This window comes from Lithohypha guttulata (assembly GCF_036872675.1).
Source record: "Lithohypha guttulata strain CCFEE 5908 chromosome Unknown scaffold_6, whole genome shotgun sequence".
Taxonomy (NCBI): Eukaryota; Fungi; Ascomycota; class Eurotiomycetes; order Chaetothyriales; family Trichomeriaceae; genus Lithohypha; species Lithohypha guttulata.
Window position 1 is genome coordinate 19,551 of NW_027042755.1, and position 16,253 is coordinate 35,803.

The 16,253-nt window shown below is 48.7% G+C and overlaps 6 protein-coding genes across 6 annotated transcripts; 4 read left to right on the forward strand and 2 right to left on the reverse strand.

Moving 5' to 3' along the window:
• Positions 1–132: 132 nt before the first annotated feature.
• ERV46 (ER-derived vesicles protein erv46) lies at positions 133–1,483 on the forward strand (the record flags this gene model as incomplete). Its single annotated transcript, XM_064901748.1, has 2 exons — positions 133–325; positions 375–1,483. The coding sequence occupies 2 exons, from the start codon at positions 133–135 to the stop codon at positions 1,481–1,483; spliced, it is 1,302 nt and encodes a 433-aa protein (XP_064751427.1).
• Positions 1,484–2,143: 660 nt separating this feature from the next.
• On the forward strand, positions 2,144–4,833 carry VPS53 (Vacuolar protein sorting-associated protein 53; the record flags this gene model as incomplete). The annotated part of the gene is made up of 2 exons (XM_064901749.1): positions 2,144–2,189; positions 2,237–4,833. 2 exons carry the CDS (start codon positions 2,144–2,146, stop codon positions 4,831–4,833), a joined length of 2,643 nt encoding a protein of 880 aa, XP_064751428.1.
• Positions 4,834–4,900: 67 nt separating this feature from the next.
• LTR64_007432 (uncharacterized protein) lies at positions 4,901–6,572 on the reverse strand (the record flags this gene model as incomplete). Its single annotated transcript, XM_064901750.1, has 2 exons — positions 4,901–5,883; positions 5,948–6,572. 2 exons carry the CDS (start codon positions 6,570–6,572, stop codon positions 4,901–4,903), a joined length of 1,608 nt encoding a protein of 535 aa, XP_064751429.1.
• A 1,447-nt stretch (positions 6,573–8,019) lies between these two features.
• LTR64_007433 (uncharacterized protein) lies at positions 8,020–8,973 on the forward strand (the record flags this gene model as incomplete). The annotated part of the gene is made up of 2 exons (XM_064901751.1): positions 8,020–8,127; positions 8,152–8,973. The coding sequence occupies 2 exons, from the start codon at positions 8,020–8,022 to the stop codon at positions 8,971–8,973; spliced, it is 930 nt and encodes a 309-aa protein (XP_064751430.1).
• Positions 8,974–9,046: 73 nt separating this feature from the next.
• Positions 9,047–9,678, reverse strand: LTR64_007434 (uncharacterized protein; the record flags this gene model as incomplete). Its single annotated transcript, XM_064901752.1, has 2 exons — positions 9,047–9,611; positions 9,650–9,678. The coding sequence occupies 2 exons, from the start codon at positions 9,676–9,678 to the stop codon at positions 9,047–9,049; spliced, it is 594 nt and encodes a 197-aa protein (XP_064751431.1).
• A 353-nt stretch (positions 9,679–10,031) lies between these two features.
• Positions 10,032–16,118, forward strand: ESP1 (separin protein; the record flags this gene model as incomplete). The annotated part of the gene is given in 2 exon segments (XM_064901753.1): positions 10,032–10,173; positions 10,186–16,118. 2 exon segments carry the CDS (start codon positions 10,032–10,034, stop codon positions 16,116–16,118), a joined length of 6,075 nt encoding a protein of 2,024 aa, XP_064751432.1.
• Between the last annotated feature and the right edge of the window lie 135 nt (positions 16,119–16,253).

A 16,253-nucleotide genomic window follows, 5' to 3' on the forward strand; every position in this document is an offset into this window, starting at 1 on the left:
GCCACATTTCGAGTATCTCAGCCACGTAGCATTTACTACGAAGTGGTCGTTTGCGGACAAGGGATCATGGCTAGCATCGACATATCCAGTAGACGCAACGTGTGGTATACGAGCGCTCATGCTTGATTCAAGATGCCAATCAAGTCCCGGTTCACACGGTTAGATGCATTCACAAAAACAGTAGAGGATGCTAGGGTCAGGACGACTTCTGGTGGTATAGTTACCATTGTCTCTCTGCTTGTGATCCTCTATCTAGCATTCGGGGAATGGAGCGACTACAGAAAGATCCTGGTACAGCCAGAACTTATAGTCGATAAGAGCAGAGGTACGATTGAGCGCAAAGATTCTGCAAGCCCTTACTAACTACATTAAAGGTGAGAAGATGGAAATACATCTCAATATCTCTTTCCCTCGAATACCATGTGAACTGTTAACGCTGGATGTTATGGACGTCTCAGGGGAACAGCAGACGGGTGTAGTGCATGGTGTCAATAAAGTCAGGCTGTCGGATTGGAAGGAGGGCTCGAGGGTCATTCGAACAGAAGCGCTACAATTACACGCAGACGAGGCTGCTGCCCATCTCGACCCCGATTACTGCGGTTCGTGCTATTCTGCACCTGCACCTCCAACCGCGAAGAAGCCTGGTTGTTGTAATACTTGCGACGAGGTCAGAGAAGCGTACGCGACCAACAGCTGGGCCTTTGGGCGTGGCGATGGAGTCGAGCAGTGCGAAAGAGAAGGATACGGCCAAAAACTCGACGAGCAAAGAAAAGAAGGCTGTCGAATAGAAGGAAACGTTCGGGTGAACAAAGTGGTCGGAAACTTCCATATCGCACCTGGTCGAAGTTACAGCAATGGCAACATGCATGTCCATGATCTGGAGAACTTCCTGAACTCTCCTCTCGAGGGCGGCCACACCTTCAGTCATGACATACACTCCCTACGTTTCGGTCCGCAGCTGACCGACGTGGCATCGAAGTGGAGCGACCACCATCATGCCAATCCTCTCGACAATCATCTCGAGACAACAGATCAGCCGGCTTACAATTTCATGTACTTCGTCAAAGTAGTATCTACATCCTACCTTCCACTTGGTTGGGATGAGGAACGATCCTCGAAAGAGCACTCCTTGATCAGCGACTTGATCCCTCTGGGTCTGCACGGAAAGTCTATGGGCGATTCTGGCTCTATAGAAACACATCAGTACTCCGTCACGTCCCATAAGAGGTCATTGTCAGGAGGAACTGATGCTGCTGAAGGTCACAAAGAGCGACTGCATGCGTATGGTGGCATTCCTGGAGTGTTCTTTTCCTACGACATTAGTCCGATGAAAGTGATCAATAGGGAAGCTCGACCAAAGACCTTCTCGAACTTTCTGACTGGTGTTTGTGCTGTAATAGGTGGAACTTTAACGGTAGCTGCAGCTATCGATCGAGGGTTGTACGAAGGAAACATGAGGTTGAAAAAGCTGCATCAAGGTTGAAGCAAGTAGGCTAGTCAATATATAAAAAGACTTGTTTGGTTGCTCCAGTCGCTCTTCATGTCTGAGACTAGTCCATGATTCCGATCTCTTCCACAATTCTGATCTCTTCCACAATTCTGATCTAGGACTTTGGCAGAGTCAGTGATAGCTCAAAATGTCGTGTAAGAATTATCAACAAGAGATCACAAGATCAGTAGAACCATTCTAAGCATAGACAACAGCAGGTCTTAATTGGATCATTTGGCGATGCTCCAGGGACTTCTGCTGCATCCTTTTCCGGCTCTTCCTAAAGCAAAAGGTTTCTTGTATATTCATCATAGTGGGTAAAGTGGTTCTCGGAGGGTTCGTGTTTGACTTACTTGCGATGTCTTTAGATATTGTGCCGTTGCAAGATTGCGACACTTGCACAATTGAAGTGTGATCGAGGAATTGTAGGATAAAAAGACAATACATGGAAAATTAACAAAACGGCTTGAGTTGCCCGAACTTATCCCGGAGCACTGCTGTCGAGGCTGCAGACACGGTATATGTCGGTCACGACTCGATCTCATTAGACAGGGCTATAAACTCGAGTCTGTGATCTACGGCATTATCGAGGGCTCAAGTAAGAGTCGTTGAGTTGAACAAATGAAGGTCTAAGGTACACAAGAAGTCTCACTTATGTCTGTGAATGGCCTGAACGAAGATCTGGACTACCTGGATGCTGGTTTGTGGCTCGAAACTGGTTCAATGCGTACTAATTCGCCCGACTAGACGATTACGACCCGGTAGACCACCTCAACGAGATATTTACTCATCCCTCGATCCTATCCTCAGTAGGCCGAACCTATGAAGTGCTTACATCCTACCAAGATGACCTCGAGGACGAGATCGATCTCCTCGAAGAGGCTCAGAATCGAGCTAATGCGGAATGCCTTGCACGTATGGAAGCCTCAAAGGCTGAGCTGGCCGAACTCTTCAAGCGTATTGACGGTGTACGGGAACGGGCATTGCGAACCGAACGAAACATCACCGAGATGACAGCTGATATCAAGCAATTGGACAACACCAAGAAGAACCTGACACTGTCAATGACTGCATTGAAGAGGCTACAAATGCTGACCACGGCATACGAACAATTAAGAGCATTGATCAAGACCAAGCAGTACCGCGAATGTGCCCAGTTGTTACAGGCCGTCATTCAGTTAATGGCATATTTCAAGTCTTACAGGTCAATAGAGCAGATTGCTGCTTTAAATAGGAATGTCTCGGAGCTACAAAGAGAGCTACTGGAACAAGTTTGTGAGGACTTCGAAATAATCTTTGCGAAAGAGGAAGTACTTCAGAAACAAGGTCTGCTGCATGAATCATGCTTGGTAGTCGATGCGCTGGGTGACGCTGCACGATCCCGCCTAATAACATGGTATTGCAATACAGAACTACGGCAGTATAGAACCATATTTCGGAGCGATCAGGAAGCTGGATCTCTGGACAATATCGATCGAAGATATGCTTGGTTCAGAAAGACTATGAAGACATATGATGAAGAACATGCTGCCATTTTCCTTCAACACTGGCACGTAGGCGAGATACTCGCTCACGTCTTTGCACAGGGTACACGTGAGGATTTCAAGGCTATTCTCTCAAGGTCAACCAGAGGAGGTCAAACTCTAGATGTCAGGTTACTCCTAGCATGCTTGCAGCAGACCCTAGACTTTGAGCACAGCTTGGAGCGCAGGTTCAATAATACGTCCAGAACCTCAACGGATACGACGACCTCGGCCACCGAGCCGACTAACCAGCTTGTCTCGATCTCCGAAGCTTTTGAGCCCTACCTTGAACTTTGGATTGACCAGCAGGACAAAGAGCTGGCAAGACTTATGTCAGAGTACAAATCACGACCGACACGGCCGCCAGATGAGGAGTTCAATGCTGAGCATGTCATACCATCCTCAACGGAGTTAATCAAATTCTATCAATTATCCTTCAACCAGTGCGCAAAGCTTTCGACAGGACAGCCACTTCTCGACCTAACCAGGGTCTTTGGCAAATATCTCGAACAATATTCGCAGCAGGTCCTGCTTTTCTACATATCCGAGAAGCCTAGTGGAAGCACACCGTCTCGAGTACCGACCATTGAAGACATAATATTAACCTTAAATACTGCTGACTACTGCTACAACACATCTAACCAGCTCGAGGAGAAGATCAAAAGTCGTATAGACGATCAGTACCGCGTGCAGGTCGACCTACAAAGCCAAGCTGACGCTTTCATGGGCATTGCAAGTGCTGCCGTCCGTGGACTCGTTCGCAGAGTTGAGGTTGACTTGGAGCCGTCCTGGCGCGAAATGCGTAATACCAACTTCGGCAGAATTGAAGTTTGTGAGAACAATAGCTCTTACATTCCTGGTCTACAACGCAAAATCAAAGACCGGACATCTTCGATCTTGCAGTCTCTACATAAACAGCAATATGCTCGAGCATTTGCCGACAACCTTGTCGAGCTTCTCTCGAATACGTATCTTGCCAATATTGGCCAATGCAGGCCGATATCTGAGGCGGGAGCTGAGCAGATGCTCCTCGATACGCACGAGATCAAGAGAACATTGTCACAAATCTTGCCAGGAAATCCACCTCCAGCCGCATTCCTGAAAAGAGTTAACGCTGCCATGGGAAAGATCGAACCACTTCTGAAAACACTGCAGGTCAATCCTTCTCCACCCGAGGCACTAGTACAGGCATACCTCGTGCATATTGCTGATTTGTCGGACAACAACTTCAAGAAAATCCTGGAGATGAAAGGCATCAAAAATCGTTCAGAGTATGCGCAGCTCGTTGAACTCTACCAAATGCACAAACTCAGCCCACGATACCAAGGCAGTCTTGTGGAAAGGTCGCCGGTGCTCAGCTCGCTCAATGGTGTACCTAGTGGTAACCCTAGCCAAACATCGAACACTCCAAGTGGTGGTGCTGCAGCCCTACAAAACTTGTCCGCTCTTGGAAATTCTGCCGCTGCCTCACTGAGTACCGCGAACCTGCCAGGAAATATTAACATGAAATTTGCGGATGGCATTGGATCGGCACTAATGGATCGCTTTTCCTCAGCGACACCAGGACTTGGTGCGCCGTCGCCAAGAGAAGATGCTCAAAGTCCTCCTCCTTCGTCCTTGAACATACCAAACCTGACCGTAACACCAGCAGTAGTTGAAAACGTAAATGGTGATGGAGATGGTGATACAGGAACCAAGCTCAACGAAAACTTGAAGAACATTGGGAAGTTCTTCAAGCGTGATCTAGGTAGCTTTGGTGGCATAGGTCGTTTTGGTGGAAGCAAAAGCGCCAGTCCTGCACCACCCGAAGACCGGACATGACACGGATTTCGAGCTGACGAACTCGACAAAGACAGCGATTCGTACCATCGCGAACAGCCCGTCAGCATTACCATCCAGGCACACGTCGCAACTTCAGCTTCAAGCCACCTACTGGTTTGGTAGTGACTGTCCCCCCAATTACCACTTCTCTTTCAGGCTCCAGCAACTCCAATTCGAAACTTCCCACGATTCCAGCTACGGCACATCTCAATTCTGTTTTGGCAAAGTCCCTGCCAATGCACGATCTAGGACCATGCAAGAAGGTAGTTTCGCAGTAATTGCTGTGAGCTCCTCCATGCTTGTTGGCCCGCTGTGTGCCGTCTTTACCAGTATCGATCCATCTCTCGGGAACGAAGTCAGACGCGTTTTCTCCCCAGTACGAGGGGTGTCTGTTGATGGCATATGGGACGATAAGTGCGACAACCCCTTTTGGAATAGGGATGCCTGCCATAGTGGTGTCACATTGAGCTTCACGAATGGTCAATGGTACAGTGGGATAGAGGCGCAATACCTCTTCACAGACGCCGTTGAGGAGAGGCATAGACTCCAAGGCTGTCGAGGACACAGGTGTACTCATCGAGGATATGTTGTTTCGGATCTCTTCTCGAAGACGCGATTGCAGGTCTGGCCTTTGTGCCAGGACATACGTGCACCACGTCAAGGCCGACGCCGTGGTTTCGTGGCCGGCAGCCAGGAACGTAAGCATTTGCTCAATGATTTCCTCATCGCCGAATTGACCAGTTGACATAATGTGCTGCAATATGTCATCTTCTCGACCTTCTTCGGCAGCCTTGAGCTTCTTGAAGTTATCACGTTTTTCAACCAGGATATTACGGCACTGTTCACGAACTCGTGAACATTGATTTGCAATTATCTCATTGGCGCGGACTGGCAAACGGGTCGCCAGCCATTGCGGTAGGAACATGTTCGAGACCATAAACGTGACCAGCCCAGGGGAAGGCTCCAAGATCTCTCTGAAGGCGTGTGCTATGGGGTCGTCGGCGCTGGTCATGGTCTGAAAATCGCGTGAGAGCGCCGCGGGTCCGATGACTATTATTCAGTCAGTACACCAACCTCACGGCAACAAGATGAAACAGTATTCAGGACTACTTACTGTCAAGTGTCAGACGTGAAGCCCAGTACGTGATCTCAACACTTCCCTGGGCTTCATTCTCCTTCTCCAACTGATCCAAGAAAATACTGGTCTTGCTCCACATCAGGCTGCTTAGCGCTCTGATGTTGCGAATATTGAAAGCTGGCGTCAGAAACTTGCGTTGGTTGCGATGAGCATCTCCCTCGGACAATATCAGGCCGAATCCAATAATGCGAGCTAAAAACGCGCGAATGCCCCATGGCTTCGCCCAGTGATAGCTGTTGGTCGAGAATATGTCCCGAAGTGCTTCTGGGCTGGCAGGATAGAGAACCTGCTTGCCGAAGAGCCCATGCATATGTATCACATCGGCATCTGGATACCGATGGAACCACGCCAGTGGCGTCTTACCTCGAGGACGTTCGCCTAGGATGTTGGCTGCCTTTACGGTGGGGAGCTTTCGTAAGTGGCTGCGTAGACGAGGATAGAGGATCATCCAGTCGAGTGTATACATGAGCCAGGCCAGGACGACCGAGATGATCCAGACATATCTGTTGCTCAGATGTGAGAACGAGGTGGTGGAGTACCTCGAGAGACAGTGTAGCACTCCAGCATTGATGACGGTGAGCCCAAGTATTGGGAGATACATTTTTCGTTCGTGTTGTTGTAATAGAAGCAAGCTCAAGCCGGAAGATAGCTTGCTATACCATACAAGTAGATCCGCTACTTTTCTAAAATACTTCACTTTCTCAATCGTGATGCCACATGTCAGTGCTTTTCGCCGCCCATCATCGCTAGCGCAGTGGGTCACGCGTGCTCTCAGGAAATACGAACCAATAAGAAAGGCGGGAATGAGCTGTTCGGATCACTTGCAACAAGAAAGCCTGCCAATTAACTTTGTGTTGCAAGCATTTTCGTGCTGTGCTGTGCTATACATATTTTGCTATTCGTAACTTGAGCAGGCAACACTGTTTCTTGTTGTATGTTCAGCAACTTGAAGTAGCCACTTCGACCGCCGATAGGGTGACGTAAGGATTTGTAGTTGAGACATGTAGACTGCAGTGTGGTAGGACGGAGCAGAGATGCGATTATGTCTCGAGCTTGGTCGTGGGCTTTTTTATCTGATGCAGCGTGCTCGTTGAAACATGTTTGATAAGTTGAGGTTGATCACTGACAGAGATGCTCGGACTGTTACGTGAGAAGGTGATTGGCGCTGGGGTAGGTCAGAGAAGGGCAAGTCTACATCGAACCTGGGTCACTATCATTACCTTTTCTAGAAAAGAAAGAAGACATAATCGTTATGTCAATCTGCACTAAAAGCCTGTGGTCAACATGATATATAGTATAATACTATACAGAACGCAATATGGTTGCAACCGCATCCTGTGTACAGTGCTAGCGGGCTCATGTTGTTTGACAGACAGGGAAGAAAGCGGGCATCGCATCGTGCGTACCACTAGTGGTCAATGTGAACTATACTAAGACAATAGTGCTCTGGTCACTTGCAATGGTTCACGTAATGCTTCTGCGAAAGCCAGCAACCTCCAAGATGTGTCCCACATGACCTTCGGAAGTCTACGCGTCGCCGAGCGAAGTCGGCTCAAGTGAACAATTGGTGTAGACGATCGTTCATTTCGCCACTATTGGTTGTTATTGTATGGCTTGAGTCCAGAACCATTCGTATCGTTCTCGAATCTCGAACTTCCCCAGACTCTCCGCATCTCGAATCTCGAGTCTCTGCCTCGCGAGGGGTGCGCGAACTCAAATGACAGATACCACTCCTCTTGATTCGTGGACGAACCACCACAACCACAAGCCCGTCCTGTCTACCAGCGGTTCGGAGCACATGCTGCTGCGATCCAAGAACTCTCGCAGATCTCGATGACAGATATGAGGACCGAAGAAACCTTTATTTGCTCTGCAAGCTGTTGGTTGCTCCGAGCAATCTTTAAAGTCTGACGTTACCTCACCGAACACCTTGCAGTCTTCTTCCTCGTTTCAGACGTTGTATACCTCGCCTGAACGGGTCCCTCCTGTAGTTGCGGATCAGAATCTTTCCAGCAACTTACGTCGCTTCAGAGAACCCTCTCATCATCATGGGCAGCGTCGCACAAGCTCCACCAGTGATAACGTGGGACTACCAGTTCGCTCCCAACGCCCAAAAATCTCGCAACCTCCTTCATGCAGCCAACATACCCTATCAGGTCTGTGAACAACCTTTTGTACAGCCACGACCCATTCTGCAGAACCTAGGCATCACATATCGCCGCGTTCCTGTCAACAGCATCGGCAAAGATGTCTTTATCGACAACCGCGCCTTTATCGACGCAGTTGAGGAAATCTTCTCAGAAAAGATGTCTGCTTTGGTCCAAACCAAGCACGACCATGCATATGAGGCATATGGGTATCGCAATTTCTGGATCATCCTCGCAAGCTTGCCCGTCGTCTTCCTTACGCCAGGACTGATCAAAGAGCGCCATGACCTATTCCCGGTCTTTGGCAAGGACAATTACAAAGCACTTCGACCTAGTGCTATGGCTGAACTGAAGAGCTTTTTAGCCATGATAGAAAACGACTTCCTTGCAGAATCAACCGATCAAGAACCTTACATCAATGGCTCGAAGTGTGGTATTGCCGACATTCACGCTGTCTGGATCCCAAAATTTGCTCTCCAAACATTAAAATATGGAACTGAAGAACCAGGTTTCAGCAAGACGGATTTCCCGAAAGTGCATCGCTGGATTGAACAATTCCCTGAACATGTTCCCGAGAACGAAGCTCCAAAGGTGGATGAAGAAGCTGCTCGACAACTAATCTTCGATTCTCAGTATGCGGCTCAAGAAGTCGGCGTCGACGAGAACGATCCGACTGGATTGAAAAAGGGACAGAGGGTGTACGTCCAGACTAGTGATGACAATGCACCGGAGAATGCACAGCAACACGGCACATTGATAGGACTCGCGCCACGAAGGATCGTGATTGAGCTTGAAAATGGACTGAGAATACACTTCCCAAGAGTCGGATATGCAGTATTGGCTGCGCACGAATAGGATATTTGCTTTTTCCGGCTCTGTGGAGGTCTTTGATTTCTGCTCAGGATTTTGTTCTTCGTTTACAAGCTGCTCAATAGAAAGTAGGATTTCTGAACGGAGGACTTGAAGAGGAAGCAGTTTCAGTCGTCTTAACTGGCTCTGCTATTTGGTTCACTGGACTGGCGTCCTGCTCCCGTTGTTGTGCTTCTTCGGCTTCTTTCTTTCTCTGTTCTCTCTGTTGCCGTTTCTTCTTTTTGCTTTCTGACCATAATCGTTCTTCGTTTTCAATTTCCTTGAGAGCCTCTTCCCATGCTTCCTCCTCTTCAGGGACACCTGTGCCTAGTACCTTCTCCACATCGACGTCCTCACCTGCTTGCAGACGGCGCACTACTTCACGCAATTTCTCGATTTGGATCTCAGCTTTGCGAGCGAAAGTGTTGTGCTCATTCTTGACTTGGATAATTCTTATTGCTTGTGAACCGATCAGAAGGTAGATCCAGATGAAGTAAGTCGCTGGATTCCTAGGCTTCCGCTGCTGCTCCGAGAACAGACTCCTCGTCTTCGACCGTAGAGTAGAAGGGAAAACAGTTTCCCACAGCGAAGGTTGGAGAATTCGAGGAAGATGAGGTGCAGCTCTATCGAGGAGACTGCTGCTTCTGTAGCGTTGTTGTTGTCCTCGCATGGATTTGCATACTGGGTATGGGCCACGGAGTGCGACGCCATGAGAATTGAGAAGCCGTCGCCATCCGGCTCTACTGGCCTGCGTGGATGTCATAACCTATTGTCGATGGCCATGAGAGAGTCGACGAAGTCCTGTGGTAGTAATCGGTGGTTGTAAGCACTTGAGAAGGTGCAATATCGAATCCTACCTAATGAAGGAACCTTGCCGATAGGCCTTCCTCTTTCGGACGAATCAACACTGCGCGTGTTCAGCGCGAAATGCTCTGTCACCTCGACCATGCAGCACATACTTTACGGGACAAGATGCAGGTATTAGGCGTACTGAAAGCAGAAATACAGAAGAACTCCAAAAAGGAAGAACTATGGCAGTCAGGTCGGCGACCACCAAGCCCTCCATGGCTGGACGATCAGTAACTAAGACAAAGACGATCTCAAGCAGATCCGAACCTGAGGAAAAGGAGACCATTACAGACGAGCATGATGTTGTTCGCGACCTGCGCTTACTAAGAGCGATACTTGAACCTGCAAGTGGAAATGGTACGATCACAGGTAAAGCCGAACGGCCGAAATCTACAGTATCAGCACCAACGATCAAGACAACTACCTCGAGTAGAACAGGGAAGAATGGCGCAGAGAAGGAAATCAAGACAGACTTGTCTCTACATGAGCAGAAGAAGCTTGCTATGAACAGCTTCAACCAGAATCTGAAGACCCTATCTGCCCTCACAAAGCAACGAACGACTCGACAGCCGCAGAGACATAACGACTCTCAGCCACGCTCAACAACAAACCTTCGCCCTCACAAGATTAAAGAAACAGAGACATCGTTTAACCCCAGTTCGAAGACGTTCGCTGAATGCGCATGTGCTGCGCTTGGTGTGCTGCGCCTCGATGGAGTCGAGGACGGAACGACGGACGAGTTCAGACACAAAAGAGAGCAAGGAGCCATCTTACTGTTGGACAATTTAATCAGCCTGGAGTCGAAGGAGTTGGCGCATATTGAGGCCACAAAGATCTACGAGCAACACTGGAAAAGACGGAAGTCAGATACGAAGCCTGCTTACAGAAAGATATATACTTGCAAGACAGAGCTACGTGCACTACTACAGAGAGACGAAGCTTGTACCAGCAAGAAAGCATTCAACCTGACCTGTTCCTTCCAATCCCAGGTCTTGCGCCTAGCTATCTTGTATGGTATCGAGGCTTTATCATCTGGTTTCCTGGAAGCTCTTCAGCTGGACGTCAATGGTAGTCCAGGAAGTGTCGTGTTGACAGGTCATCAACGTGGCTTCATCGGTGCCTGTGAGGCTGGTGCGAACTTGAAGGTCATTGCTCAAGCCCTGACTAGATTTTCCTCTATTGCAAGGACCAAGTCTGGTTCCGTTGACAAAGTCTGTTCTTCATTAAACCTTTTAGTGGAAGCTCAAATATACAAGCTTGCGTGTTCCAAGATGCTCAAGGAGGAAAGCCAGTCCAGTGCAGAATCGTGGTCAGCTTTGGAACAAGCTGTTCGGCACATCTCACATAGCAATTGTGAGAAAAGCCAAACGTTCTACAATCAAATTAAGACCATACTCGGACGCTTGCAGAGTGCTTTGCAAAGCCACGGACACGAGACGCGACTGCCTATCAAGCTATCAGAGCTTCTGATCGAACTTGCAGAGAGGCACGACGACCCTGAACACATGGTGGTTCTGCTTACTGACCTTTCCACATACGGAAGCAGAGACGAGAGACTCTTCTACCTATGTCGCTTGCTTCTAATTCACCTTGATGGACAATGTGACCAAACCGAGCTATTGGTGACCATACAGGATGTAACACGAATGTTGCCAGACTTCGTCCATACTCCATCAAGTCTCAGGCCTGATCGCTTGTTAAACATGGTCCAGCTAAGGAAAGCATGCTTGAGAAAACTCGTCGCGGGAACAGGCAGTGAGCAGGAACCAAGCAGTGACGCTGATATAGGTTCTAAATGCTTGGAACTACTGTTCTTCATCCTTCGCTTCTTCGAGGCCGGTCTGCTTGCGCGACCTGATGCCAATGACAAGACAGGTCGATCTATCTGTCTCGCCATCCTCAAGACAATTGAAGCTCTTGTTGATGTCGAAGCATACGCGCGTTCTGGTCGCGACCAGATATTTCCAGGCTATCTCGACTACTTGAGTCAATGCGTTGAGCTCCTAAGGGAATTATCGAAGAAAGAGGAGACCAAGGACGCCATACAGATCGATGCCGCGCGATCACTTTATGTGAAGATTTCCAATATCTTCTGGCGAGCTCATATGCACCCGCATATCGCACAAAAAGACGATGGTGCTATTCTGGACATGATCTCGAAATCAATAGCTTGTTTGAAAGGTCTCCCTATTGAGGACCTTAGCAAGAATGCTCTGGGTCCGCGCCTAGAGAAGTTTGCGGATTTGCAGATGAAAAGTGGACGAATCGAAGAGTCGAGACGGACCCTTAAACAAGCACTCGATCACTATATAACAAGTGAAGCTTTGTCCGATGCAGCTGAGACGGCTCTATCCAAGTCCAATAGGACAGTGTGGTCAGATACTGCATCGCTTGCTGCTCAACTTGGGCGCACACTACGCAACTACAACGCTTCATGGCAGCAGGACCAGTCCGCAGACGATCTTGACCACTACTTCTACGAACCCACTGACTTGCCAGACTTCCATCACGCTGTTTTACTTGAACATCAGCTGCTCTTCCTGCTGAGAAAGAAACAGCGACCATTGAGATACCAATCACTTTTCGGGAAGCTTCAAATCGTACTTGGGCTAACAGCGTCAACGAAGTATTATGTTTGGAGGTTGAGACTAGTTTCTGCGTTCTCCTTCAGAGCTTCGAAGATGATGGACTTGACAGACGATGACAAATCAGCACTGAAAGAGGTACTGTCTGCCGTCCTGTCCAGTAAGAGCGATGGCGAGAATATCTTTCTACAATCGTACTTGGCTGTACTACAGCTGCTCGCTGAGTTGCAAATATGTTCGCTGGCTGAGGCTGACCGAATTTATCCGGATGTAAGCGCTGTTGAAGACGTACGGATACAAGTCTGTGGCTGCACTACCTTAGATGTCCTCGACGAGGTAGTAGACGATTGCGAAACTCTCTACGTCAACCTGCGAGCTTTCACCAACCGCACCCTTGCGTTCGGAGATTACGAAACTACCAAGGCAGCCTTGCAGATACAAGTTCATATATTGACACTGAATGTACAGCAGTCGCCTGAGCAGCTCGCCGAATGCCACATGCAGCTTGCTCACTGTCACATTCAACTAGCCGAGCTTGACCTAGCAGACAGAAACCTATACGTAATCGAGAAAATCCTCGTCCATGATGGAGGCAATGAAAGAAACTCTATTCGATTTTATCTAGCACGTGCGGAATTGGAGCTGGCCAGGCGAGATTCCGTAAAATGCAAGCACCACTTGGCACAGGCTGCAGAATGCTTTGCAAGACAGTATTCCAAGGATGCTCCTCGAAGTAGCAGGGAGCAGATCGAGCGTGATAGTTTGATAGCAGCTGGCGCCTTGTTGGCTTCTAGAGTAGCATTTCGAGAAGCGAGTGCAGAAGTAGCTCATCGCTATGCCCGACAAGCTGCTAAGATTGTGATCTCGATCTGGACTGCTCTGCAGTACAAGAGATCAAGCTATCCATCCAGCAAAGATGGTTCTTCCGTCCTTCCCCTGACACAAGACCTATCAGTTCTCAATATTGGCTTAAAAAGAAACAACGACAATGATGGCTCTGCGTTTTGGCCATATATGCAACTGTATATGTGCACTCTAGGACATGCTGCATCTCTGGTAAGTCACGCAGGACTCTTTGAGGATGCTCTTCACTACTACAACCAATTGTCACAATTACAGTCTGTTCAGCCTTCCTTGCAGCCGGACTTTTCAACCACCTTGTCAATTTTATATGCTAGAGCGGGACAGACGAGTGCTGCGCGAGAACTCCTTCTGGCCTCTGAGGAACTTTCGAGCGGAAGGAAGACACCCGAAAAGTCCGATTTGAAGCTCGACTATGTCGAAGGCTTTTTATTGCTAGGGGACAAGGATCGTGCTTTCGAGCTGATGACAACCGTAAATGCCGTGGTCTGTGCTTCAGAACTCAGCTCATCGAGAAAGAAAACGCAGAAGAACTTACAAACTGCTAGGGCTCGTCGAGGTCATATGAAAACAGCAAGTGTCAAGGTCCCGGCCAAAGGACTAAAAACGGTATCGGAAGGCAATAGCATCGACATCTCAGAGGTTCCATCGTCAGCTTCGATGACGGGACCTTTGAACATAGCTCAAGCGCTCAGCGAAGATCGGCGTCATTCTCTCAGATGGGAGCTGTCAGCACAGGACTCAACCAAGCAACTAGATGGAACAGATCGCATCAGTGTGCCGGATCTGTGCTCCAGTCCGCAATATCTTGTTCTTGAAATATTTGCTGTCGCCAAGTTTACTCTTCGCGAAGCATGGCGAAGGTTGTGTGCAGATTCTATGCAATCAGTATTGACGGACAGTGCAGTTGCACTACCCTCAAAGGCATTGCCAGGCCGACGCAATCGAGTCTCGCTACTTCGAGGTGGTGGAGAAGATGTTGTGCTCAGTCCTACAAGAAATCCGATGCCATCGACATGCCCCCCAACGGCAGAAGGTCCTGATAGTATTGCTCAGATGCTACATGTCGCGTTGCGCTTGTGTATAGTTCTGCTCACTGAGCGCAAGTCACATTGTCCCACCGACATGATTCATACTTTGATCAAGATGGAAGCAAGAATATCGCTTCTGCTCGCAACCATGGGTCTACCTTTTGTGGAATCTTCTAGTGAGCTTGTACTGAGAACGTCCCAACCTAAAGACGAAGCACTCGATCGTGAGGTGATGCTTGCAGCGGCAGAGGCTGCCACGCGTGAGCGCGCATCGCTTCTCAAATGGCCAATTGACCTAGTTTCGTCTAACCTCAACAGAGCCGCCATCGATATCCATCAAATAGACAAGCTTCCGTCATCATGGTCAATCATCTCGTTAACCCTGGCTGAAGATGAAGACGAATTACTTGTGTCGAAAATTATTAAGGGACAATCGCCTTTCCTGGTGCGAATTCCTCTTCACAGAAGTAACGAAGGAGATGGAATCGATGATTTCGTGTTTGCGGATGCAAAAGCTGAGATGAGGAACATCATCAAGACAGCTAATGAGTCGTCGCATGACCCTCGTGGTATGAGTGACAAGACCGCGAGGGCACAGTGGCACGCTGACCGTGAATCACTTGATGAACGACTGCGACTTCTTCTTCAAAATATCGAACTCATCTGGCTCGGCGGGTTCCGAGGTATTCTAGATCCCTATACCGCTACTGAGCAGGAGACCATGCGCTTCAGTAAAGCTCTTTCTCAAACACTGGGTAACCATCTTCCTTCAAGACAGAAGACTGCCAGTGACTCTGAGAGAGTTCAGATTCACGACCACGTTCTTCGTATATTCCTTGGCCTCGGTGATCCTGATACTGCTGATCTCGACGATGCAATCATAGACCTTCTGTACTTTGTTGTCGATATATTACAATTCAATGGAGAGAAGAACGCTTACGATGAGATCGATTGGGACGCCATGCTTGTCGACATCCTTGATGCTTTACGAGCTTACCATGAGACACGACCCAGTCTGCCAGCCCGCCATACGATCTTGATACTGGACAAAGAGTTAGAATGTATCCCGTGGGAGGCTCTGCCATGTCTCATCGACCAGTCTGTTTCTAGAATGCCATCACTAGCAACACTATTCGAACGTGTTGATCAGATCCGTCTTCACTCCGAAACTGCCGACGCTCTACCTATCTCGAAAGGACTAGCTCGTGGGAGCTATATCTTAAATCCTTCAGGTGATCTGACTTCGACACAGTCGGTCTTCGAACCAATCCTAGCCTCACACACCGCCACACCGAACTTTGAGCGCTGCATTAATACGGCGCCCACAGAAGCGCAATTTGAGAAATTTCTCACAACGTCTGATATCCTTCTATATTTCGGACACGGTTCAGGAGCGCAGTACATCCGTCCTAGGACCGTTCGTGCTCTACCTCGTTGCGCAGTAACGTTTCTCTTCGGATGTAGTTCGGCCAAGATGACAGAGCATGGCAGACTCGAGAGCTCAGGTATGCCAAGAGCTTATATGCTCGGTCATGCTCCAGCCGTAGTGGGTTGTTTGTGGGACGTTACTGATCGTGAGGTTGATCGAGTCGCACTGAAGGCACTGAGTGAATGGGGCTTGATAGACCGAAATGATGAGCGAGTGCAGGAAGCGCTGAAAAAGAAGGGAAGAAAAGGTAGGGTAAAAGAGAAGCAGCAGAAGGATGCGAATACGCGGCCGAAGACATTGACAGAAGCTGTCACGGAAGGACGAGGAGCTTGCATGTTGAGGTATCTCTGTGGAGCTGCTGTGGTAGTGTATGGTGTGCCTGTTGTCCTCGAATGAAGAAGTAATATTGTTCGACCGTCAGGCTCGTGGTTGCACCTGCAATCGCACGCCTGAATCTACATACTAACAACGACACCACCTGGACTCTGGTCATTGCCGCGGCTGAAACGAGGAACGTGTACGTAGTCCTCG